The 27,171-nt window shown below is 42.2% G+C and overlaps 1 protein-coding gene across 2 annotated transcripts in view; it reads right to left on the bottom strand.

The window, feature by feature from the left end:
- The window catches only part of FKBP8 (FKBP prolyl isomerase 8), a 52,082-nt gene that overhangs the window by 7,413 nt on the left and 17,498 nt on the right, over positions 1–27,171 (bottom strand). Inside the window, exons 4-8 of one of the 2 annotated variants that reach the window (XM_085638958.1) lie at positions 26,701–26,789; positions 24,827–25,047; positions 19,916–20,088; positions 18,809–18,886; positions 6,737–6,868 (exon numbers count right to left, since the gene is read on the bottom strand). In XM_085638958.1, coding sequence (XP_085495084.1) covers positions 6,737–6,868; positions 18,809–18,886; positions 19,916–20,088; positions 24,827–25,047; positions 26,701–26,789 — 693 coding nt within the window. The remainder of the gene's footprint in view (positions 1–6,736; positions 6,869–18,808; positions 18,887–19,915; positions 20,089–24,826; positions 25,048–26,700; positions 26,790–27,171) is intronic. The other variant, XM_085638960.1, reaches the window with a different exon arrangement.

Consider the following 27,171-nt stretch of genomic DNA (forward strand, 5'->3'; position numbering starts at 1 on the left):
CAGATGGGAATTGCCGCGTTTGTCCTCAGGTGCTTACGATCATTGATCATGTTGTAATTTTTTGTCTGACCTATGCTGGGTTCAGAAGGAACTGGATCCTACCACTATGCCCCAATTAGGGGATCACAGACTGTAGACCAGCAATTAGAATCCGTATAAGTGATGTCAGACAATTTACTGTATTTGCCGTCTCACGTTTTCTGCTGAATACGTGGAGGTTCAGGCAAAAAAGGCTAGCCTCTCAATGGTTGTTGCGGTTGATTACCTTTGTTTTTAGGACTAAGACAGATGTGACGGGGTAGTAATCATTTTAAAGGGGTCTCAACGTTTTATCCAGGAATATGGCTGGATTGTGCTTATTGCATTATTACTGATAGTATTTTATTTATCATACCACTTGGTTTTTATTGTTTTATACTATTCTAATATCTTTTTTATGTGCTTTAATGGCGGTTATGCAGAATAAAGCTTTATGATAATGATTTACATCAAACAAAGAAAAGAATCGTCTTCTGAGTGACGTTCTACTTTCATGACAAGTTTGGTGTTAATCTGTTCAGCTATTAGGGCTGCAGATGCAAGCAAAATTGCCTATTGGAGCTAAATGTGACATAATTCGCCTTTTCACCCGGCCCTCTTTAATTTTTTTACCAGGCGGATGGATTTTCACCAAACTTGGCAGGACAAAACACTGCTTAGTGAGTAAGAAAACTGCAAACGTTTGTGCAACACCACCACCCATAGAGATCAAACATAAACAAATAAAAAATGTATTTTCAATGCAAACACCATCTGAACAATAACCATGTAGTTATATTACTTCAATGGATAAAGTGACTAGTATAAAGTATTTGAAGAGTATACAGTATTCAAAAAAATTCACAATCTCTGTTGATGCACTGGAAAATGATATGCCAAGCCAGTTTTACTGTGTTTTTTTTAACGCTTTACCTCTTACCCCTTTGCCTCAAATAAATGACAGTCACTAAATTCTGCTTTGTGCTTTCTTTCTCAGGAAATCTCTGACCCTCCGCAGCCCACGCCCTCTCTGTCACCAAGATAAACTGATATCTGCCTTCTGTTATGGGATTGAGGCGTTCCCGGGTAAATTTCCGATAGGAATGAACTTTGCTCAATGCAGCTTGTTCAGACTGCTGTTTGGGCTAGCCAGTTCAATAGCTCAAGCATACATTTCACATGAATTTGGTCTTACAGTGCAAGCCCTTGCCCTTGAAGCTAGCTAGATTAGTGAGTGTTTTAGTACACCCAATTCAACTGTTCAGGCACAAGTCAGGCCGGAATGTGGTCTTATTATGCAAGCCCAGATTGTAAGAAAACCGAACAAGATTTACAATAAAAGTTAACAATCTGTTCAAGTTAAAAACAATCCAGGATGATCTTTTTTTTTTAATTCACAGGCAAACGTGTGTAACGAGTACATACCTTTCTATCAAGCTTAGGCTTTCTTTTATAGGTTCTTTTCCTGGGTCATAAAACGCAAAATGTATAAGCCCGAAATTCAGAGTGATCCGCATTTGTCAATTCAATTTAGGCTGGAAACAAGCTACTGTCAGGCTGTGATCAGCACTGTATCTATAAAACTAAATATATGGCAGACGTTCATAGCCTTTGATAATGGCCTGTGTTTAAGAAGTCTGGCATAGGCACATGTGCCAAGGTTGTTCAATAAGTAAGAAGGATAAGTGCCCCAAATGGTTTGTTAAATTAATGAATGCAGCTTCAAAACTGCTTATATGACCAATCCGCAGCTTAAGTAAATAGGCAATAACTGATTTCATTGCTTGTTATTTTACATGTTTCTTCTGCTATTAATTGATTTTATGTAATCAAGCTTAAGCCACTTTCCCAGCCATTTAGTTCCCCTTTTTGTTTTTTTCCTTTTTTAACTTTCTATTTCTAGGGGCAGATTGATGTCACATTTGTGAAACATCTGATTATTTGCCTTGTAATGTTCTGTAACAATTTTATAAACAAATGCTATTGACATATAAATGAAATTTTTACAATATTTGACCTTATTGGTTGCACAATTAAGGTCGAAGCCAATGAGTCTCAGAAAAGGTGGGACTCCAGCTCCTCTCTCAATTGCAGACAGATTCAGGTAGTTCTGTTGTTGTGGGGGACTTTGTTGCAGACCATTGAACTGAACATACACAGGGTCTGTCTTTTAGATTTCTCTACTTTTTCAGTTTTTTGTTTCTAGTCTAGTGATGTTCCGGCTTCTGGTGTGTTGCGGTCTGCATGTGATGGTTCATTTCTCAGCCGGTTTTGGAGGGGTGCTGGTTCTGGTTGCCTTGTAAATAATGCACCTGTCTTGAAGAGATGATGCAGTCTTGGAGGGGGATCCAAATTAGTTAAACCAGGTTTGGGATTATTTGGTTTAACTTCTTTAGGCCTTCAATTACAACTGCAGCAGCATGTTTAATGCCGTTTAGGCTTCCAACATGCTGCTAAGCTGAACAATTTTTGCTTCAAAATTTATGAATTATTCCATACAACACAGGAAAATCAAAATGCTGCATAACAGTACTGTAGCCATTCCTTTTAATGCCTTTTAAGGCTTTTCCTTTTAACTTTCAACATCTCCAACTACCATCTCACTCACTCACCCACATATCAAAATATCTGTCTCAATATCGCACATTGCAAATTTATTGGTATAAGCTCCATTAAAACAAAAATAGTTCAAAAGCATACTTTCTCCTTTTCGTTCAATAGTTCTCTAGGCAAAGGTGTCCACTTTCCAATTTTATCATGTGGTCTGCCTATAGGTAGCATGGCAACCTGCCTTGAAGGTCCATGAAAGCCCAAATATTTCCAAACAATATCCTCCAGACTTGTAATCCTTTGTATCCTTGAAAATATGTTGTCGTGCTCCTTTACAAGTGTGTTGACACGTTTCAACCTACGTTTCAAAGGCCTTCTGAGGACACAACAAGGTCAAGTGCCCACAGACTCCCTGACAGCGGTTTTCCTGGACCTCCAAATAGAGAGCCCAGTGCTTAACCGTGTGTGGGACTATACAGCCTAGACACAGGACAATTCACATGTCAATGGAGCGCTTCCAGCAGGTCACTCATGGGAATCCTCGCGGTGTCATGGCCAGGCGCCGAACACCATAGCCAGACAAGGAGAAATTGTGCTTGCACGGTTTTTGTTTTTACGAAACTTTGACCAATAAATGTGTTATATATGCCACATTGAGACAGACATTTTGATATATGGGTGAGTGAGTATGTGTGCAAAGCATTGTGAAATAACTGCTTTTGACGAATATTATGGCCTGTCCAATAAGAGAAGATATTATTGCTGATGAAGCAGTATTTGAATATATCCCTGCGGCGATACCATATTGTAATATTACTAGAGAAGGAGCTGGCATATTGTGCACGGTTGTGTAACAGCAGAGCTCTAAAGTAGTTGTTCTGCTGTTGCAAGAGAGAGACTGGTATAGTTGCACTGCAGCGATAAGGGCAGGTCTAGACTGGTTGCATGGCTGCTGCAAAAGCAGGACTAGTACTGGATGAACTACTGCTGTCAGATCAGGACAGCTGTTCTGGTTGCATTGCTGATGACAGAGCATGAGTGGTACTGATGGTGCTGCTGCTGTGAAAGCAAGAGTGGTGCTGGGTGCTCAACTGCTGTAAAAGCAAAAACTGGTATGAAAACTGAAAGGACAACTGCTACAGCCCATCACACCGCATGGTGTAAGCAAGGTTCCCTGGTCCAGTAGGGTGATGCTGAGGCGCATGTGTGTAGGGAAGCAGTTTCAATATTTTGGCATGAAGGCTTAATAGGTAGTCGCATTTTCATATTGAAACAGTGTAGTAGGGATATGAGCTGCTACTTGGTACTGAATAACAAACAATAGGATGACTATAGTGCAGACAATCTTTTTTCAAATCTTTATTACTTTAAAGTAGCCCTAATGACAGCCATTTCCTGCATTACAGATAATGTGCAGCAGCTGGTCCTCAATGCAGAACTCAAAGTTCACATTCAAGAGCAAATCACTCACCTCCAATAGAGAGAACAGCCAATGAAAATAATGGAGCAATTCAGAGCATTATTTTCTGGGGCCCCATCGGAGCTGTTCAACAGTACTATTACAAAGTCGGAGGTCCTCAAGTTATTACACCGTGTTGGATGATTTACGGGAACCAACAGGCTAAAACTACCAATCTCTCATTTTTTTCTTTCGCTGCTTTCTTTTTAGTGACCTATATCTTCCTTCACATTTGTTCATAAAGAGTCAGCTAGATACCAGTGAGAGTGCATCTATGCCATTTTCCTCTGTACCGAACCGTCAACTTTTTTTATTCCGTTAACGGTTCTCAGTCATTTTGGTCCAATGATTAAGCTAAACCTAATATAAAGAGTATAATTGTGGTGTAGTAGTCGTTGCATTTTTACTATGCATAATAAGGGCTTGAAAGAAAAACAAAACTATTTGACTAACCTTATCAATTTTAAGTTATTTCATCATGGGTGATATGGATGGACATTGCGAAGGAAGACTTCAGAAAATTTGAAGATACTGACATACTGCTTTCAATTGAATTAGCATGATTTGTGGGTGTACTTTTGATAGCTAGAACAACTGGAGGCGTAATTCTATGTAAAGGATGTAATGTCGGCATGGTGAAAAGTTGTAATAAAAAACTGATTCACATTTTCTGTAACAGCCTAGACACAAAATGAGGGCTTGTGAGCCCGGATAAAATATTGTTAGGCTCTGACCTCCCTTTGCACACCTGCAGTAGCAGAACAGATGTCAAACACCAAGAAAACTATGAACCTCAAATGACAATGTGAATACATTTATCTATTCTTTAGTATATTTGTATCTTTTCTACATTGCAAATAATAGGATTAACATGTACAGCTTGCATAGAATCTTTTAACATCCAAACGTTCAACCTGGACAGAACAATCAAGGCTAAAACCTGAAAGGCCTCCGTTTTGGTAGGTATTACTCCTGTGCATGTCACACACTGTCAAAACCAGTGGCGGCTAGCTTAAAATAAAATGGTGAGCCTCGAAGGCACACAACTCGCCATAAATTCGGGAACAGGACCGGTGCAACACTTCTCTTTCCTGTCCACGAGCAGGAAAGGAAAGTACTTCATTCCTGCTTGTGGAATGCAATTCCAACCAATACTGAAGCTACTCTCATGATGTGAAAGCAGGTCCAGGATTGGTGGGAGCAGGCTCATCCAGCGTTCATTTTGAGGCAAAGGGCATGGGCCAGCAATCCCTAGGCTGTTTTACAGCCTTTGGATTGCTGGGTCTACAGTGCTCGACAGGCTGGTCGTTGCAAGATGGCCGGCCAATCCTACATGCGCACTGTAGACCAGTGCTGTCATCCTGCATTTGCAGGATTCAGCCCCGCCCCACCCTCGCGCTGTACACAGCGCGAGCCAGTGCGATGACATGCCATTTTATTTATTTGTGTTTGCCGGCTGCGCTCGCAGCAGGCAGGGCGACACGCCTTCGCTCCGGAGGAGGAGCCGCAACCTGGTCAAGACATAGTCTATCACTCCTCACTGATGTTTAATATGTGGTAATCCTCAACTGTTAGTCAGCTGGTGACTTCTGAATAGGATGGCTCATGACTGCAGCTGTACTAGCAACTTTGCGGTCTAACCAGGCTAAACACGCAGGCCAGTATCTCCAAAGCATCTCCAGTATGCAGATGCATGGCCATTGAAGCTTAGTGTGCGTTTCTGAAAGTAAGATTATTTTGCAAGGCAGACCAAAAATAAAGTATTCCTTAGAAGTATATGATGATCCGCTTGCCTAGGCAAAGTGTTTCACATCTGCAGATTCTTTTTTTCGGATAGGTGTTCCTGCTAATGGTTATCTAGCCCCTCTTTGTTCTGGAGCTGGTCCTACACCCTATCCTATGGAACTCTCAAAATTGTTTACGTAGACGCAACCCCTCTCAAGTATCGATGCCCATCTCATCTTCAATCTGGTCCTCCTCTACCGTTCTCAATCATACAGGTTGAGGTCATGCACGGCAATCGAATATACAGTGTCTAGTATTTCAGAGTGGTAATGGTTAATGGCCTGGAGTAGACTCTGGTCTGTGCCCAAACTGACCTGTTGTCCAGAGTGCCTTAATTTGCTTTGTTCGGAAGCACAAAGAGGTGCAGTGACCAACAAGCACCAGCAACATGAACTTCCCCATGTTGGTACCTAAAAAGCCTAATACACAACTTTATGGGGAAGAGGTTTCATTCTCTTCATCCACAAGTAGACCATAGTGCGAGGGGTAATTCACAAATATATACATGTTTTGCATCGTAGTTCAGTTTTGTCAAAACATGAATACCATTTCAAGGAATTAGACTTCCATTTCAGGGGCTGAGCAAACTGGGGCCATATTTCACAGTCTGCTTGATCTTTGAATAAGTAGATGCAGCTTTGTGAAATGTAGATTGTCACAAGTATTTGCAGTTTTTATTCTTCTTCCATTGGGTGGCTTAGAGGCTTTAACTACTTTCGCCCAAACTGGACCTAAACCGGCTTCTATATAGAGTATAACACAAGATATCCGTAACTACAAAGGCAAACCAAAGGTGAAGGATACCAGAGCGTGAACATTTTCATCTAATTGGACTTGGAAAAAACTTTCAAATACTTCTAAGATGGCTATCAACAATACTAGTGGTGGCACACAAAACAAGATATGTAAATAAGTGCTCCGTACCCATGACTTGGCTTTGGAACTTGAAGGAGGGTCGTTACCGGTGTTACCAAGCATCTTCTTGTACATGGCCGACTCCACATTCTTCTGTTCAGTGTGTTTCTTCACCAGTTTAGAGAGCTCTGCGTGTATAGTCTTAAAACATAAAAAACAAAGAGGTCAACTATGAAAATCATACAAAAAGCAATCAAATGTGAAAGTAATACATCAGTTACTTGGTGAACGGCATCCTAACGCAAGAAAAAAATCAAACAAGTGTGACTTGCACAAAATAGGGTATTGAGTTGCAGGGTCTGGCACCTTACTGACGTTGGTTTAAGAATTGGTCCTTGTTAGAAAGGGAAGACACCCTTGTGTCACAGTATTTGCCCTCTTTTACCAAAAGTGTAATTCTACTTCTAAAAGTTTGCAGAGGATGACTGGTACTGAAATGTATTTCCTGTGAGCAGGGTGAAGCATGCGTGGTGCTGGAGTGGAAAAAGGGTGGTATTTATGCAAGGTAGGTGAAAGGCACAAGCTCTTTGATTGCCCTGCTGCATAACTGCCCCAAGCAAAATAGTGGCTTTGGTTTCATCACCAGTATGCTGACACAAAGCATAGTCAGGCCATATATTGCACATGCAGCACACTGTGATGCAAACATGCCTCCCACTCATCAGTGGGATGCAAGTGCCCTGGTCTTTGGAGGGCATACTAGGACCCACTGACCACCTTTGAGGCTCACAAAGCTTAACTACACAACTAGGAGAGTCATTGGTGCCAGTCTGTCACCCGGATGCACGAGTGGACATTGGGAGGGAGCCAGTTTCTGTTGACGCCTGCAGGCTAAGCTGGAGGCCTCATGTTCAGCGGGGAGGAGGGGGAACATCTCATATAGAAATAGTTGGGTTCTCTTCAATAGGTGGAGTGGGCTTTAACTAGCACTAATACAAGTGATACAATCTACAGACGGTTCAGTTCATATGGGAAGGACGCACTTCTCTTGGGACAGGATGTGGCGTTACAGCCAGATCTGCTGACTTTGAAATAGGAGAAACCAGGTTTGAGTCTTAGCGTTGGCTCATCATCCTGTGATTCTGGGCAAATCACTTAATCTCCCAGTTCATTAAAAAACAAATTATGGGAAAGTTTGTAATATAACTAGTGTTTGTGTAAAGCACTTCAATACCTTCAGGTCGGGTTCACCCTATATAATAATAATAATAATAAAATAAAAAACTAAAAATAATTTGACAATTATCAGCAGTGTCTTTTGGCTCCATAGTCCTACATTCTAAAGCATTTTTTAAAATAAAACAATGGTTGCAGCCTTTAACAATCAGTATATTAGTGGTGTGGTCAGGCAGCAAAGGTGCCGGTGGAAGCCCAGGTATCGCTAGTTCATTTAATCCCATCTCAAGCACAATATTACTGGCGAATATCAAATCTGTCGTCCTCTCCAAGCAACGGAGCGACTATTCTCTGGCAGAGGCTTTACTTTTCTTGGGACATATAAGCAATATGTTGTGCAATGCCATGCTAAAAGACAATGCAAAAGACACAATTGATGGACGGAATGCTGGACAGTGCAAACATTCACCCTCAGTCACAAGGATCTGGATTAAATCCATCATTCTTTTGCTCACCACACCACCCCAGTTTGGACCCAGCCATATGCAAATCAGTCTTGACCCTGTTCCTTGTGGGAACAGTCCAGCCCGAACTGCCAAGCCAAGTGCTCCCTGGACCGGAAACAAGCATCCTGGGACTGGTTTCAGGGCATCACCCTTCATCAGCCAGGCTAGCTTGAATCCAGTGTTGTAGGAGGCACAGGACCCACGTCTGGGCATACCCTTCCCACTTAGGGCGACATATGCAAAAGAAACAATTGATGGACAGAATGCTGGACAATGCAAACATTCACCCCCAGTCACAAGGACCTGGGTTAAATCTGCAAACATTCACCCCCAGTCACAAGGATCTGGGTTTATTCGGTTCAATCCATCCATCATTTGTTTGCTTATGCTAAAAGACAATGGCAGATGCTTGTGGTGGTTTGTTATTGCATAAAGATGTGGCTGTCTTTGGCATAATTCTAGTGCCCAGTAGATACTGCAGACCTTTTAATGATATGTTCTTAATTTTCATATAAATTACATAACAACCGCTCTCCCTGACTGTGAGGACCATAACCTTTTTGTGTTTTAAATTGGCATTTGCTTTATACACGCTAAAATCATATTAGTACAAAAATATTAAATGATAGTAAAATGTAAGATCAGAATGGGCTCCTAGGTCCTGATTCCCAAAGTTAAGTGGCACTTAGGTGCTCATATGCCAATATTTAGTATTGTAAATACACTTTGAGTCACAGAATGTGAATTTGCTCCCCTAAACAGAGTTGCTCAAACAATTCTGCCTACACTGTGAACTTTCCTAATCACAGGACAGGTTTGTGGGCGTTTCATGGTGTAGACATCAGCAAACCACACATATGCATGATTGTAGATATTGACAACCCCTTTGCAGGGAGTTTCCAACCTGAACGATTTTGATGAGTTACTCATTTTCCGGGTGACATTAAGGAGGAAACACCCCCAAAATTGTGAAAAGGGAAAAGCTTTCCTCGTTGGAAAAAAAAAAAAAGAGTGAAAGCAAGAAACTAGTTAAAAGTATAAATGATGTTTAATGTGACATTTCTGCAAGCGCATCTGTACAAATGTATATTTCCTACATGAAAATATTAGATTAGGTTTCCTCATACAAAAATAGATAACTCGGCGCATGCTTCTCAGATTCAGAGTCCCAGTGCTAGCCCTGAAATGCATATACAAATTTTCCTTCTTATGTGCAGAAATTGTACGGGTTTTGGTGTACACACGACGCACCACAAAATAAACTCAACATTATCAATTTGCTGGGTAAAACTGCACAAATGGAAGGATAATAAAACCAATTCTCATAATTATCATTACTATCCTTCGTAGTTAATAATAGAAAATCATATTTTAAAATCTTTTTTGGGGGGGGGGGGGGGGGGGGGGAAGTATTAAAGTCAGCCAGGACTGGCAATCAAAACATATTGTTAACATGACCTTTAGGCATTTTGATATTTACCCACCGACGATCTATTAACAGAGCCACACCGCATTAAAACATTTCCCCTACATAAATATCACAGACGTTTTACAATGCATGTCAAAGACAATGCAAAAACAAGGCATGCCTACAGCTAATCTAGTATCTGGCATTGAAAGCACTTATCAAACATCACAGCACTTTGTGCATTTACGTGTTGTTTGAAATGCAATGCTCAAGGCAAAGCCATAGTGTTAGGGCTACAAATGGTAGTCATCCATACATTCCGAGACCAGCCATAGTACAGGTGGTAGTACGACAAGCTCCTTGCATTAGCCTATTCATAATGTACCTCACAGAAGCCTCTTTGAGGATGTGACAAGTAGCCATGAATCCACATGTGCAAGGTTCCGTACACTAGAATTTTACTCATGGCTTCACCAATCAATTTTATGGTGCAGCCGTAGTTTCTCAGTGCATACATCTGCTACAATAGGGGGAGTGGTTAGAAACCGCATAAACATTTTTTTGCTATATGAACAACTGAATATTTAACTATTATAAAGGAACTAGATAGTGTTAGACCTATCTGAACCCATGTTTGTATGAAGTGTATTTACCTCTCAAAGCTTAAATTAAGATGCCAACATTGCATTCTTAGATAGTTAGTTCAGGCAACATTGTATGTCCTGTTCTCAGCAGACAGACACAGGGTAACTCAGGCTTTTTTCAGCTCTGGACATATTCAAGGAGACGACAAATGGTACACGCCTATTCACTGAGCAATGTAAACATATCATGGATACCGTTTGCACCAGGAAGACTAAGGATTCCGTTTTCATATGAAGATTGTACAACAGAAAATACCACCCTTCGTGTTTTGGAAACCACCAATTAGGAGAACTGGAAAAAGTAATGACAGACCCATGACATGCAATCTGAGACAGCTCAATGTTGAAAAAGCCTGATTTGTTTAAAAAAAAAAAAAAAAAAAAAAAAAAAAAAAAAAAACTACAATCCCACTACACCAGCATTACAAATTACACAATGGATAAATTAGGAATAAGGTTAAAACACAAATATTTTTTCAAGATCGCAATAGCAATAAAACGAGGCTTATTAAAAAACGGAGGTAGAACAGAGGTATAATTTCCCGTCCCTACAAAACCTAAAAATAGAACTGAGGGACTATTCGTAGGCAAAAGACACTGATGCAAAGAATACTGGAGGAAGTGGTTAACCACTGCTAGCACTTACTGAAACAATGAAATGAGATGATGTGGCGCGATTAACCGAGGTCGCTCCTCGTTCAGCAGCTTGATCTAAATTTGAAAAAACTCCCGTAAAAAGCACCTATTTTTAATAGAGTCAAAAGGAAATCTAATCTTTTTCTGAACGGTCTCATTTTTACGAGAACTCTGAGAACTTATGATGTTGTACAACATGCTATGATCGTCCTTAAAGACGTTCCTAGGATAATCCTAGATCGTTTGCCCCAATCTTGGAATTGTAGGTCGTTTCTAAATCAACTATTTCTGCTAGAGCCCAAACGAACTCTCACCTTGGCCAGTCCAATGTTTTCTAAGAATACGCTGCTATAATTGTGGTTGCATCCTTAAAATTTCTCTACAAATTCAAGCTCTGGTACAGTTTGCTAATACGCACATTAACCATACTAATGCAAGATAAAAACCTATTGCAAAATTTGGATATTGGTTTTCAATTAAAGCAATACTGGGTGATGCCACCCTCAATCTTTTCTTTTGGTATAACCAAAGTAGTTATAGATTTCTTCCATGACTCCAGTATTCGTATTCCATCCATCTTGGCCTGAAAGGGATGAGCCATTATTGGAGCTAAGTGTTTAAGAATGTATAGATCTCAGTTTCCACGCCACATACCGAGATACTACTAGCGGAACTTTAGTATGTATATAACATCTCCTTACTTCCTGCTACAGCTTTTGGATTACTCCATTGTGCTGCAAATTCCAAGTGTACCCTTGCCCTTTTGATTTCCGAATCATACTTTGTAAGGTCCTTTCCCACGTGCTGCAATTAATATTTGTATAGGAATAAAGAGGTGCTGTTTAATGTCTAGTATTGTCGCTTGCAGAAAAGCTCTGAATTGGAGGAGGTTTGCCGACCTTGCAACTGACGCCTGCTAATACCACACTCTGATGTAATGAGCAGACTGGTGTTACTCCATGGAGGTGAGCGGACTCCCATCTGTTTGATCGCCAGGAACTTCATGATAATCTCTCCTCCTCAACTCGTCCTAAAGTTTCCATCAAATATTAGTTTCTATATTGCCTTATTCCTTTCAAATCTTCTTCTGTACGTAGATGAAAACGTGATTGCCTTATAGGGAAAAAACAATATTCTTCAGGGAGTAGCACCTAGTCTATAACCTCTCCTTAAAGGCCTGTCAGTCTCAATTGTGAAATGAAACTACTCAAATGCAGTAGCCACATCCACCATGATGAAGCTCTAACGCATGCCAACTGGAGGAACACATAAGAGCTCTGCAGAGCCTTTGTATCAAGCATGCTTGGAAGAGAACCCTGATCTAAGCTGCAGAGGTGGCGTCTCCATAGATCTAGGCAAGCGACCTTGGGGAGCAAGAAAAGAATCCTTGAATGCAAAAACAAAGGGACAATTTCCAAAGCATTCAATGTCACTGCTATTTTGAGTTCTGAAAAGGTTTGAGGGCTTTTTGAAAGAAGAAACTATTTACTCAATTATTTTCACACAGGACTATTTATTGAGGGAGGACGCCAGAAACATGCAGATCTTCTGAAGAGCTGGTCTCTCCCACTGGATTATTTGTTGGTAGGGTGCCCCACAAATGTACAAATCTAATTGCCTAGATATGTGCACATGGCTTAGGTGGCCAGGTAAAGATTATTCTGCCTGCATTGAAGGTGGAATCCTGCTTCCTTTCTGGCCATGCTGAGGTACTGATGGGCTTTTGGCAATGTAAGGAACAGCAGAAAAAATCAAAAGGCTTTAATGATTCAGGTCTCCAACCTTGTCTGTATTAAGAGCTACTTATGTTCAATGAAAATCATCCCGAGCTACTAATATGATTAAAGTTTTAATAATAACCACGTCAAGTTTACATTAGTAGCTGCCATATGCAAGATTACCTGCAGTGTGAGTGCATCAATCACAGTTCAATCTAGAAATGTAAAAAGGCTTTGTAAATGTGGAATGCCCCAACATGGGTAAAACATAACAGCCATAGCATTGGCACAAGGGTCTAGCCAGTCCATCAATCAATCAGGGGTTTTTAAAGCGCGCCACTCACCCTTGAGGGTTCCAAGGTGCGGGGGGGGGAGTGCAGCTCCAGACCAGCCTGGTGAGATGGATTCAAGGAAGATAAGTAGATAGGGAGGCTATAATAAAATACAAAGTTTTGCTTTCTCTGTGGGTGGATGTTTTGATCTTATGAGATTACGCACAGGAGGAAGGTTCCCTTCACCAACTTGGTAAAAGGGAATTCCTAATGTTTGTTGCCTTTTTTCTGTACACCAAAAATAACTATAGCTGGTGGTTGCAATTAATACTCTGATTAATACTCTGATGCCCCAGGTGACATGAGTGAATGGAATTTTATTAAACTCTTTTCACCCTTGAAGTGACTGAAAAGATTTGGTGCCCCCACCCGCCCTAAAAGGCCATATTTTTGGCCATTTGTGAAAAGTGGAATCTTGTCTGAAAATGTACACTCTGAGTCACTGAATTGGTAAACCCACCATCTCATTAATCTTTACCTTAACACATCCTCTAAATCTACAAGAGAATGTGTTCAGAGCAGTTGCTAGTGTGGAATAGACATAAATCGGTTTGGAAGCATGCTGGAACTTAAGGCGCCAATGAAATTGAGATTATTCAGTCAATACTAAATGGACATAGCTGCAGCAAACAAATGCACTTTTTCCAAATCTAGACGAATCCATAGGCATAAGAATCCTGGCCTTTGATTCAATGACAAAGTCTCAAATAGCAAAACCGTAGTGCACCAAGAAGGCACCAGTGACCGCAGTCACATGACTAGTCTCCATGGAGGCTTTAAAAAAGGCGAAAGAGGTTATAAATTAGTGATCAAATCACAAAAGCTATTTTTTTTATTATCAGATTACTTCTGCTATTACTCAAAATGGCACTTCGGAACATATAAGAATGTACTTATTTCTCAGTCAATTCCTCTGAAGTTGTTCTCAAACTTCTCCAACTAGCATTTTGTGTAGGAAATAAAGTCTAAACTGCTGGATATTGAGTCTGGTAATTACCACCGTGCATCAAGTAGTCAAACACCACGGACGCAAAGTATATTCATTTGCTATGTACACTCTGAAAGACTTTCACTCTGCTTGGTCTTACGTCTGGGTTCCCCCCCTCGGAACCCTGGCCAGCTACCATCCTTAAACAACTGTAGGCTAGAATTCTGATCCGATCTGGCAAATATTGAACAATTTGGTGGAAATCACTGAGGTTCTGGGGCTATATATGCCCGCTGTAGTCACTCCAATTTTTAAAGAAATCAGACATGGACCCTAGAATTTTGATTTTGTTTTTCCAGCCCATTTCCCTTCGTCCTGCAGCATCTAAACTCCTTGAGGACTAAGATGCCACTCACCAGACGGCAACAGTTCTAACATACTGATCCTTTTAGATCTCTCATAGGCGTTTGACAGTGTAGACCATGGCATTCTATTTTATCTCCTGAAGGCCGTGGAGTTACTGAGGTTTCCCAGGAATGGTGTACATCTTCCCTGATGAAAGATGTCCAATCTGTCAGAGTACAGTCTTTCTCACCATTAGAGGCTCCATCATGACTCTGCACTCTTCCACACCTCTTGAATCGCTACGTTGTACCACTCATGAGATTCATCCCATCCAGAGCGGTCAACTGTATATGTACACCGACGACAATACAGAGTCATTGATACGGCTTAGGGGAGACAGCTTGCCTGGCGTTAAATTCCATTAATGTATGCACACTATCTGGGAGTAACTGGTCTACTCGTTGAGAAGACACAGGTTAAGAGAGAAAGGCCCTGTACTTTAAATGACACCAGCTGCTCTAAATTCATCTTGTATTATCCAGCTTAAGTTTATTTTAGAACATCTTTCTGTTTTTAAATGACAAGGTGGGCAATGCCAGGAGGCTCGGCTGCTGGTGACAGGAGCCCTTAGATTTAGGCCTGCACACCCACATTCCATTGGTTCACAAATTAAGAACAAATCACATTAAAAGTCCAGTGTGGTCTAGAATGTGGTCTATGGTCCCTCATCCAGATTTATTTGGAAATCTTTTACACATTACCCGATTTCAAGGGTATTGAATTTTCCTACTTCTAATCTCCAGGTTTAACCTAAACTCACCTAGTCTAGGATGTGAAGTCGTACGTAGCCTTAGAGTAATTGCTGTTTGAACATGGAACTGGCTTCTGGTTTAAGATACTTTTAAAGAAAATTCAGGTGATCTTTTTTATATTTCTTTTCCTAAGTCCCATCATTGTTCTATGGTAGCGCCAGGTAATCATTGGTATATGCTGCCTATAGAAATGTTATGAACATAACATACATATTACAAATTATTTACCCATACTGTGCTTACCTTTTAAAAGACTGAGACCCTTATCCAAAATTTTAAACAATGTGTGTAGTAAATCATTGCTGCTTATGGTATGGTTTAAGAAAAGACACTAAAGTGGCTGTCAGACACAACAGAGGCTCTATGGTCTGATATTTTTAAATGAAATGGCGCACTCTGCTGTTGACTGCAGGGAACACACCGTACTATCTACAAATTACATTCAACTTTTGATACTTAAATAAAACAAGAATTAACTAATCTAAGGCAAGTAATAAGAAACCTTGCTCAACATTTACTGGTCTGTCTCTTCACTTTCCCAAACACAAAATCCAAGGAGATTGAGATAGTTTGGGTAACTTGAAAGCAGTTCTGGGTCCACATAGAACACATTTCCCTGTAATACTTCTACAGCCAGATTGCGACTGGTACCCTTACACTAAGTATACTGTTGTACTTGCAAGTTAATTTGAATAAGGCGCCCCAATATGGATCACAAATATTAAGAATTACCTAGAGGCATGCTGTAAGAAGTGTATTTCAAATCCCTTCTAAGCTTGTCCCAGAATAGCACAACAGCAAACCCAACGTTCAACGGGCTAAGCCACTTGCACCAACTATTTAACCAAAGCACATAAGGTCCTTTTCTTTCCTTCGTACAATGTAAGACAAAGTGGCTCTGTGTAGGAAGGAGTATCGAAACCAGCATGAAGGCCAGTTTTGATGCTGCGCCATGGCTATTAAATCTACTACTGTGTTCTAGATGCGATGCACTGAGGATGAACTTATGAGCCTAACAGGCGATGGCTATGCCAGCCCGTAACACACCATCCATGTGTTGTTTGGAAAGTTAAGTTACGTGCTTGGGGCTCCATTTGTACACCTTAAGTCCATCCTGAGGCATTCATTAGATGCCTCAAAGTGTTCAGGATTCACCACTGCAGGTACTCCTCAACAATTCATGAAATGCAGCTTTAAGTATCAGGCAGGTGCATGCACAGATATCATGCTCGAACACAGTATTCAGACAATCTTTGCAGGGTTAAAAAGACCTACAGATATCCTTTTCAAGAAGTGTAATATCGAGCAATGAGACAGAGATACAACGATGTCTATGAGCTAGAAATGGAGATCAATTTATTTTATCAACAATATTTACAAACCATAGAAGTAGGACATTATGTTAACAGAAAAAAGAGGAAGTCATGAGACTTCCAGAACTCAGGCATTATACAACATGTGGCTGAAATATAAACAATGAATGAGACACAATTAGAGTACCTTTGCTAGTGTCTCTTGCCTGCGCTGCTGGCCTTCCCCTTGGTGGTTGGCTGGAGTAGGCTGCAACTGATGGTCTCCTATATGGTTGGTATTGCTGGTAAACTGGCCTAAAGGGCTGCTGAGAGGGCTGATAAGACTGATACCTCTGGTACTCTCCTCATTACGGGTAAGGGCCTCCACGGGCCGCTCTAAACTGTTTTCTTAGAAATTGTAATATGCCCAAAGATTCTGTGGTGTCAGTGTCTGTCCTGACTCTTTGCAAGGCGTCACCAACGTGCTTTTCCAAACAGTGTCACCATGGTATGGCACAACTAATATTTTAAATTGCACCTCAGGTCTAAATATTATGGCTTGCAACCAACGACCGTCGTAGGCGAAGTGTTCGTAGACGACAGTCGTAGACTAGGTGATTGTAGACGACCGTCGTAGATGAGGTGATCGTACACAACCGTCGTAGGCAAGGTGATCGTAGACTACCGTCGTAGGCGAGGTGATCGTAGACTACTGTCGTAGGCGAGAGGATCGTAGACAACCGTCGTAAGCGAGAGGATCGTAGACAACCGTCGTAAGCGAGAGGATCGTAGACAACCGTCGTAAGCGAGAGGATCGTAGACAACCGTCGTAAGCGAGAGGATCGTAGACGACCGTTGTAAGCGAGAGGATCGTAGGCGACCGCCGTAAGCGAGAGGATCGTAGGCGAACGTCGTAGGCGAGGGGATCGTAGGCGACCGTCGTAGGCGAGGGGATCGTAGGCGACCGTCGTAGGCGAGGGGATCGTAGGCGACCATCGTAGGCGAGGGGATCGTAGGCGACCGTCGTAGGCGAGGGGATCATAGACGACCGTCGTAGGCGAGGGGATCGTAGACGACAGATGTAGACGAGGCCATCATAGATGACCGCCGTAGACGAGGCAGTCAAAGAAAACTGTCATAGACTAGGCCAGCGTAGACTAGATAGTTGAAGCCATCGTTGACTAGTTAAAGGAGGCTGGGGTAGATGAGGCCTAGTCGACACGGTCATTGTAATTGCGGTCAACAATAATTTTCACTGTAGTTTTGCTGTAGGTGCCTCATTGTCAGGTTATGAGGATTTCAGGGCTGAAGAGGGAGTTGTAGGGTCTGATATTGTCTCTGAGAAAGTTGTTTTCCCATTTTCTCTACCTCAGAGAAGTGCCTTATGAAGACTCATGGTAAGTCTTTTTTATGGTTTTCCTGCGCATCTTTGGAGATGCATTCATGACCTCTCCCTATGACCTCTCCTGTGAGGTAAAGGAATCCTAACTGTTCTTCTCATCAGAAGTGACAGAGTTAAGTTTGTGTAGCCACAATAATAACCTCATCTCTCCACATGTGAGAGTTTTTGAGGAAAACGTTAGACCTATTTTGTAGTCATTTGCCTTGTTTGCTGCTACTCTGACATATGCGTGCCAGGGTCAAAGAATGAAACAGAAAATATAATCTTGGAAGATTAAAAAAGAAGTAATAGCTGAAGAAACAGTAGAGCTCAGAGAGACTCTCTTCACACGACGTGCAGCAGAAAATTTAGGGACTCTGCCTCTCTTGGGAGTGTTCTACAGGGTGCATCGCCTGATTGGCTAAAGTTTGTTCCTTTTTTTTTTTTTTAAAGGATATAGATAGGCTATTAAAATGATTGTTCACTGCCATTATAGCCTATGATAATGATACATACTGCTTTACTATGGTACTGTGGGACTTCCACTTAGACGACGGGGAATGATTCAAGCTTGTGAATCTATGAAAGATCCAAAACTGGAGAAAACAAGCCACTGACCACAACAGAGAAGGAGGAGAAACACAAGAGGAAAAAAAAGAAGGAAAACCTCTCCCTTCTCATGACAAAAAGCAGAACAAATCCATGTATAGAGCAATTCTAACTTCAAAATTTAGAGTAAAGTTATGAGCAAGTGATTTTTCTCACAGTTACATACATTTGATTTTTAAATGAAAGTAGAGAGGAAAGGATCAAAGTGGTACAAAATGATATGCACCATAGCCATGAAAGAACAACACGCAAATAAAAGAGCAGTAGCTGCCACTCAGTGCTTACACTTGGTCTGGTCTTAAGGCAGCAAAAAGCTGCATAAATGGGAGCATCATAGCACAGTGCACAGCATACCTTGTTTGTAGGCTCCATCTTCAAAGCACTCTTTAAAATTGGGATAGCATCACTGTAATCGCCTTGTTGCGCCAAAACCTGTGAAACCAAATAATGAAACAGTAAAAAAAAAATGTTTTATACAAAAATGGGATGAAGAGTCTATCTGGAGACCGCTAGGTAGACAGCATGGCCATCGCCAATTTAATTCAGACATCTTTTACTGTGTTAACAGTGCCCGACATTAGCTTGCTGTGAAGTTCTATTTCAGATACTGTTGTATCAGGTTTAAATTTGTTCACGTTCTACCAACTATCAGGTTCTGCACTTGTTCCTCTATTCCCGCCATTCCATTTAATCTATTCTGGCCTTCTACACTCTTCCTTTCCACCCTTAATTTATTTTGACAGATTCAGACCAATTTCCCCAAGACTAAGAACATTTTTCTGCCACGTTCCCTTACCTCGCTATCCAAATATTAAAAAGTCATTCCAGTCCTTTTCTATACTTTTAAACCAAAACAAACAAGCTAAATATGGTCATTTGTATTCCGGGTGTTATTTTTAACAGAGTTAGTTATGGACGTGGAGAGGTGTGGCTCACTGGTTAGAGGAAGCAGACCCAGAAGCAGAGGACGGCCCAGGACCAGGGTTCAATCCCCGACGCGGCAGGGTCGTGGACCAGGGCCAGCGGACTCGATAATTCTCGCTTCGGTGCCTACTCTAACCAGGGATCACACTCGGCGACTCTGGGCATTAGCTTGCCTCATCTCCACAACGGCCCCCCACATTCGCCGGGGATGCCTGGTTTCACCTTGGAGATACCCTGGAGGGACCATCTCACAGGGATAGCCAGGACGGGTTCCCCAGCGGTCTACAGCACCAGGACGCCTCAGGGCAGCAGTGCGCTTTACAAGACACATACATTTACATTAAATTGGTTGTGTTTTCGAATTATAAATATAGCACAAATAGAATTCTCTAGACCTCGAAGCATTAAGTTATGAAGTACCATTGATGGTTTTGCACAGATTTTTAAATAGAGGGCTTGTGTGGACAAGAGATTTCTTAAACAAACTGCAGCTGTGAAGCGCACTACTAGTGCCAAGACTTTGAAGCATGAACATACCTTTCCTTTCCTGAAGAGAGCTTTGACATTGTCGGGCTGCTGCTCCAGCACCAAGTTACACGACTTCAAGGCTGCCTCAAAGTGGTCCAGTTTCAGCTGGGATGCTGCCAGATTATTCAGACATTTCACCTTCACATCCAACAACTCTGCTTCTTCCTCAGGGGTGAAATCAACTGCGAATAACAGAGAACACAGTGATCATTTTACTAAATCACTTCTTCTACAGGGCATACTGGTGAAGCACAGACATCTCTCTATCCTGCCTTTTCTTTCACTCAAGTGAATTCTGAAGATCTGACATCTAAGGCAGTGTATGCAAAATCTTCACATTTTATCCATAAGCAAATCATGGATCTGAAGAATAGGCTTGTGCATTAGCCGGATGTGAACAACAGGCTTCAGTATTTGGAGGATGCACGGACACTGACCGGGCACTACACATCAGTGCTTTAATGCTGCTCCAAAAGGTCTCATTTTTTTGCATCTACATCTCCTGTATGTCTTTCTCTCCATGATGGATTTTTAAGTATGGGAATTTTTATCAGCTGTTGCCATATTTCACCAACGATTAAAACCTAAATATGATATTGGCCAAAAAAGGCATAACCCTGTCCGAGGTTTATGATTTCATTTCTGTTTTACTCACTGAAGTCGTTCCTCCTCCCACTTCGCTGAAATATAGATACCGTTGAGCTACAATAATGGGTACAATATTTAAATACATGTGAAAGAATGGGATTCTGTTGCAGTACTCCGCCACCTTTTGCCTGGCTTTTGATGCAACTTTGACTGTAGAGTCCTGGGTCCCTGCTGTCCAGGTTCCCAGTGCAAGTGTTTTTTCCCTAAAAACATCTCTACAATTGGTACTTCTACCCCCGTAAGTTTCCAGTAAGTGGTACACTGGAAACATGCCACTGCCCCTGCAGCTGGAATGCCACTGTGAGGTGATAGAATGAACAAGTCTACATGGCACACCATCTGTGTGCCATGCCAGCTAGTAATGCCTAAGATATAGGTCACCCGTCTAGCAGGCCTTACCAGTCATGAGGCAAGGTGCACTGTATACCAGGTGTGGGCATATCTGCATGAGCACGTATGGCCCTACAGTAGTAGGGTCTATTCCTTAATATTGTAAGTGCCAGGGAGAGTACATGGGCTGGGAACTTGAGTTCCCTAGCACCATGATGGTTTCACTGACCCCAGTAGTGTTTGGTACCAAACAGCTCCTTGTAATAACTCCGCACTGATGCCAGTGTGAGATTAAAACATGTACTCAGAGGGCACCTCAGAGGTGCCCCCTGAATCCCTATTGACCCTGGTGTGGTCACTGACTGGCTTTAGGCAGCCTGCCACACAAAGACATGTTTCAGGACTCCTGGGTGGAGAGCCTCTGCTCTCTGGCTCAGAAACAATGCACACCCTGGGTAGAGGTGTCAAATCTCCTCACGCAGGGTAGGCCAGTGTTCCAGAGGTTAGCCTCAAAGGCCTACCGCCTTTGTAAGGCTACAACCAGCCTCTGCTGCCAGCAGCAGATGGCACCCCTTGGTTTACACCCCAAGTTTGGACAGGAAAACAGATGGGAAAACTCAAAAGAATAGGAGGTGTGCCCACCTCTGCCAACCCTAACCTTAAGGTTGGGGAGGCGAGGTGAAGCACAACTTTCAGTCCCCGCCTTCTTGAAGATGGGGAGACCCCTCCAATCAGGGATAGGTCTATCCCCCTCCCACAGGAGGGTGGCATAATAGAGGGTGTTGTCACCCTTGGTAAGGTGCCCATTGGCTCTACCTGCTCCTACCCTAAAACACAGCCTAAATTTAATATTTAGGTGACGCCCCAGACCTAGAAAGCAGATCTGCGACCACATAAGAAAGAAGACACCCTGCAGCAGAAGCCATAAGACGACAACTGCCTTGGCCCAGCCCTACAAGCCTGTCTCCAGCTTCAACGATCCTGCGACCTATCTTGCAACAACGACCTTCAAAACCCCTGGGAGGACTGTTGCCTTCAATAAAGCCTCCAATCTCCCAAGGACAGCAGACCAGTCCAGAAGATCAGACTCAAAGGACTCTGGATCCCGGCGGATCTGCATCTCTTGTCCACTCTGCACCCGACGAACACAAGCCGAGTCTGAGTGGCTCGCCTTGGCACTGAAGTCTCCCTCGCGATCTTGACCTACTGTCCAGCGTTGGCTGACCTTTCCTGCCCTCCACGATGGCACCTGCAGTGTGAATCTAGAGGCTCCCCCAACCGGCTCCGGTAAGAAGATTGACGTCCAAAGCCACCCCTGCACCGAAGCCCCTGGGCCTTGGTAAGCTCAACAGACTGGTGCCTCTGCAACCCTCTACATCCCAACTTACCTCTGCCATCATTGGTCTTCCTCCCGCAACCTCCGGTGCCACACCTGCAGCCCCTTTGCCGACCAAAGAATCCTCATTGAAAAGCATTGGGTGCCCAATGTCGAATTTGCACCCTGCTCCAGGCTGCCCCTCTGCCGCTGGTGGTGTATGCTTGGTGCTGCTTTGTGGCCCCCACTGTGCTTAACCTAACCTCCAAAGCTTGGTCCCTGCAACCGCTTTACTTACATGCTAGCAGTGTGACTCCAGGCACCCCCAGCCTCCATTGGAAAGCATTGGGTCGAACTCTGATTTTGACCTCTGCACCCGGCCGCCCCTGTGCCGCAGTTTTGGTGCTCACCTGACCCTTGCTGACTTTTGGCTCTGTAGACTGAAATTGTAAGTTCGATTCTCACCTGTTTACACGTGATATTGTTTTCTCCATAGAGTAATATTTGACAGTGTGAAAACGTTTTCAAGTGTCGATTTTGTAAGTGAAAACTGGGTCTTAAAATAAAAAACGAACAAAGTATCATTTTATAAAATTGGTGTGAATCTCTTTGAGTCGTGTGTCCATTATTGATCACGGTTGTGCTATTAATGTCTTACATTCCTCAGTGCCAGGCCTAAAGCTGCTCGTCTACACTACAATTAATAGAGCACTTTAGGTTTCACATTAAGCCCCATACACTTTTGGGGAACCTCTGGACTCGGTATTACCACCTAGTGATAATATCATATACAGAGCCAGCTTCCTACAATAAATATTCATTGACTCTCTAACATCCATGACCCATTAGGTAAACATATGTTGATACAATGTACTGATACAATCACTTATGTCAATTAATATAGCCCTTCAAATGCCTGATTCAGATCCTATCATTCCAAGCTCATTATAGGGAACAGCCCTGTACTTCTTGGGAGCCTATATAGATTTCAGATATCAAAAAAATTGTTCCCACTGGAAAAGTCTTATACTACAAACACAAATGCTTAATTCCTGCAAGAAGGGTAATTGCAATCGGATAATCTGTATAGAATGAATTTATAGTTTGAGCCTGTATTATGTTATATGACGCTCATTTAGTCACTCACTAACTCTTAACTATTCGCACATTGAAATGTTCCTGTGCCCCTCCTACAGGGATGCCTACAATCCTACCCCCACCTTCTCCCTTCCATGGACACACTACACTGTACAGCACTCACTTTGTCAACCACTGTAACACAACATAACATCCTTCTCCCCAAGCAGCCAAAGAACCTGAACTCACAGTGCCAAGTTAGCAGGGGTTTGTGTCTTGAATCTTCCCCACCACAGTGTCAATGCAGTGAACTGCACACATTCCCTTCCCCAATATAACATAATTTTCCCATGGCAGCACAAGAATCTGAAACCCCAGCGCCACATGGGCAGGGGTCTTGGTGCTACACCATTTCTTCCTCACAGACGGCACACTGCACTACCCTGCTCCCACTCTGCATTATTCGCCTCCACAGCTAAATACCATAAAATCTTAGTGCCAGACAGACATGGACGTTTACCCAAGTCACCGTCCATATGTCTCATAAACTTACACAGTTCCTGGTCAGGCCTAGAACACAGGCCACAGGAAATCATTATAGACAGCCCTTACTACACACAATCAGCACTCCCCGTAACCCAAATGTAGTCCTTCTTCACACACCAAACAGCAATCTGTAACAAACAGAACAACCCATGTTTATCCTAGTCACACATATCACTACTTAAATGACAAGCAAGACAGAACCCCTTCTCCATTTGTTGCTCTCCTCCGTTCCAGATGACATGGATTGATGTACCTGCACTTCTTATCATAACTTGCGTAGACTGTCCAACATGTTGGCCACACTGAATCACCTTTTGTCTTTCAACTTCTTCCCAATAGTGACTGTAGAACTGGACACAATCCTCCAGCCCTTCCTTAATCAATTATTAATAAACTCCTAATGGAACCTAATTTTATCTAATTGGGAATCCTCTCCCAGCAATTCCATGTCCTCTGCTCCTTCTAAACGATTCCATTTCCTTTCTGGGGATCAAAGGTTTGTCTCCCTAAAATTGCCGAGCGCAAACAAATTATATAGGCACAGTGATTAGTTCCCATGAGATGCTTCATGTTTCTGTTCATCGGTTCCAAAAGAGGCTACTTTCTGCAGATGAGGACAGTTGAAAAAAGGTTGAGGATGAAACATTTGCAGTGGGCTGCCACAACCACGGTCTCATGCTCTTTGAAACAATTTCAGTATTTATCTCAACTAAGAACAGGGAAGAGTTGGGTCAATAACTAGTTCACAGTACACTCTAACCTGGGCACTGGATCCATAACCAACTGCTTAGGTCAGCGGAAGCCACATTCAACAGAGTGAGAGGATGAAAGGACAAATGAACGGACAAACCACTAGTTTGCCTTGTTTGTTTTGAGAACAGTATCAATGGTGCACACATTTGGGATCTTTCAAATTCATCTGCTGAGCGCCTCAAACTGAGTAGTAGTCACTAAGCATCGATCAAATCAACATATGCAAATTAACCTTAATGAGCTTTGCTGACCTTTCGAGCTTGAGCGAATAATCCGTAGCGCTATATCGTACGAGTTGATTGCAAGAACATAATCTCCTTGTTGGTAGTAGAAGTTTCCCCGCTCTCGTTTCCGATTGGCCAATTCGATCTTGTCTTTTCCAACCAGAGTCTCCAGATCAGGGCCCTCCTTTACATCCATTAACTTGACTTCAAGGTGCAGGCTTGCATCTGGAGGAATGAGAGGGCTACTGCTAAAAAACACACACAAAAGCAACACATACGGTTAAGAAGGCAAAAATGAATAGCAGCTGAACAGAGCAGAACGCGTCACCGTCCATTAACAGGGCCCACCCGGACCATGACAAGAAGAAATAAGCATACAATCCGGACTCCGTCGCGCCTAAAGGATTTCTACATCACAATCAACACAGAAGTAGGAAGAATGCTCTTGAACTTTTTCATTTATTGAAAAAAAAAAAACTTTTTCCAACAATAATTCCTTGCAGATTAAACTTAATATTACACACCATGTTTCAGTACTTGAAACTTCCACAACATGTACATATGGTTAAGTACCTCAAAATGTACTAAAGGGTCCAAAAGGTAAAATGGAAAGAACCAATAAAAACACCACAAATAAATAAATAGGTCACTCCTCTAAGGCAGCACCACTTTAAAAGCTCCTTAGTCATTCTAAGGCAGACATCTCTCAATGACATTCTAGAATTCCATTAAAAGAGTGATATTGCCATGTTTAAATACTGATTTACATTGACAAAACATGTTTTACCTTAGGACCTTGTTCAAAACATTTCTCACTGAACACGGCCATACCGTACTGCTTTTGCCTTGGTTCTGGAGTAAAGCACCTTGATGAATAACTCCAAAAAGTAGGGCGGTATAAATGATTACCAAGAATAGTGTTTCTATTGTCCACAAAACAGAAGTTTTAATCATTTATTTTTCTTGACATAGCATTGAAATGGATGCACAAAACTAGAGCAGAGAGAGCAAGTGTGAAAGCAGGAAAAGAGGGAGAAAGAAAGAGGGAGAATGAAGGGTAGTAAAAGAAAAACCGTGCAAGGAATGCCGATTAGGGGTAGATAATTTAAGATATCAAGGAACAGATGGAGAAACTGATCTTGTGTCACAGTGACTAATGCATTCACTCTCTGGATCTGTGTTTGACCTCAAGGTCGCAGTTTTCAATCCTGGTAGGTCCACTCAGCCTTTCATCCTTCCAAAGAAAACAAAATGAGTACCACTGATTAAGGCAAGAAAAATATCTTACACCTGCCAAGAGACACCTCAGTGGTGAACGCACTCTCTACAAATACGCCTGCTACATTATGTTTACCCAAAAATGTATTTTGAAAAAGCCTGTTGCATTCATGTTATATATGTCTAACCAAATAAAAATGGTGCCCAAACGCATAGATATAAACCCAGTAACCATTCTTTCCGCATTTTCTCCACCTCAGTGAAAATGCATTTTTAAAATGGTTGGAAAAAGAACTGAAAACGTTTTCTTCCCTGTTTGAACACTCAAATGACCCAGCACTAATCCAGACTTTAACGCGTGTGAACAGGAGCGAGAGGACCAGCAAGGCACAAGGCTTGGGGCCTGCATCTGTCAACTCCAATATATTTAAAAACCACAGTCAAATGCATTGGGAAAATAGAGAACTACATTAAAAACAAAAATCACCTTATTTTCCTACAGGAATTACAAGGCTAAGAAATAAAATTTGTTGAGGTATTAATCCAAGAAACATACAGAACTGACTGCTTGTATAAAGCAGACCCGATCATTTGTCGCGGTTTGGATTGCTTATTGCCGGAAACAAAACGGATACATTTGTACAATTAAAACACAAACGTATGCAATGTAAAACTGCCATTACCTTCCGTGTTTCCCATATGCATATTTTGCATCAGTCACAATTAAGGATTTTTCATCCAACTGCATAAGCTGCACGCTGAGGTCAAGGGCCTGTAGAGGATAAAACGAGGACATTCATCAGACGTGACAACATAATGTGTTAAGAGTCAAAACTGTCCAAATATCAATTCCCCCACATCCCACTTCATGCCCACTCAGATATGCATGGACAGTACTGGTGAGGTGCGAATACTCTTGCTGAGGTCTGAATACTCCTGGTGAGACCAGGACACTCTTGGTAAGACCCGGACACTCTAGAAGGTAGTGACCATATAGAAGTAAGATCATTAGGCTATGGGTGCGATTTCACTTAATAAATTGAGTCTTTTATGATGCTGAAGAGACTGATGCCTCCATAAGAGTGTGACAACAAAGTGTGCAAGGATGGACAAAAACCGAGGCTCACCCAAGGCAAGCAGGATGAAGAGGCAGC

The sequence above is a fragment of the Triturus cristatus genome, chromosome 12 (assembly GCF_964204655.1).
Source record: "Triturus cristatus chromosome 12, aTriCri1.1, whole genome shotgun sequence".
In the NCBI taxonomy this organism is placed as follows: Eukaryota; Metazoa; Chordata; class Amphibia; order Caudata; family Salamandridae; genus Triturus; species Triturus cristatus.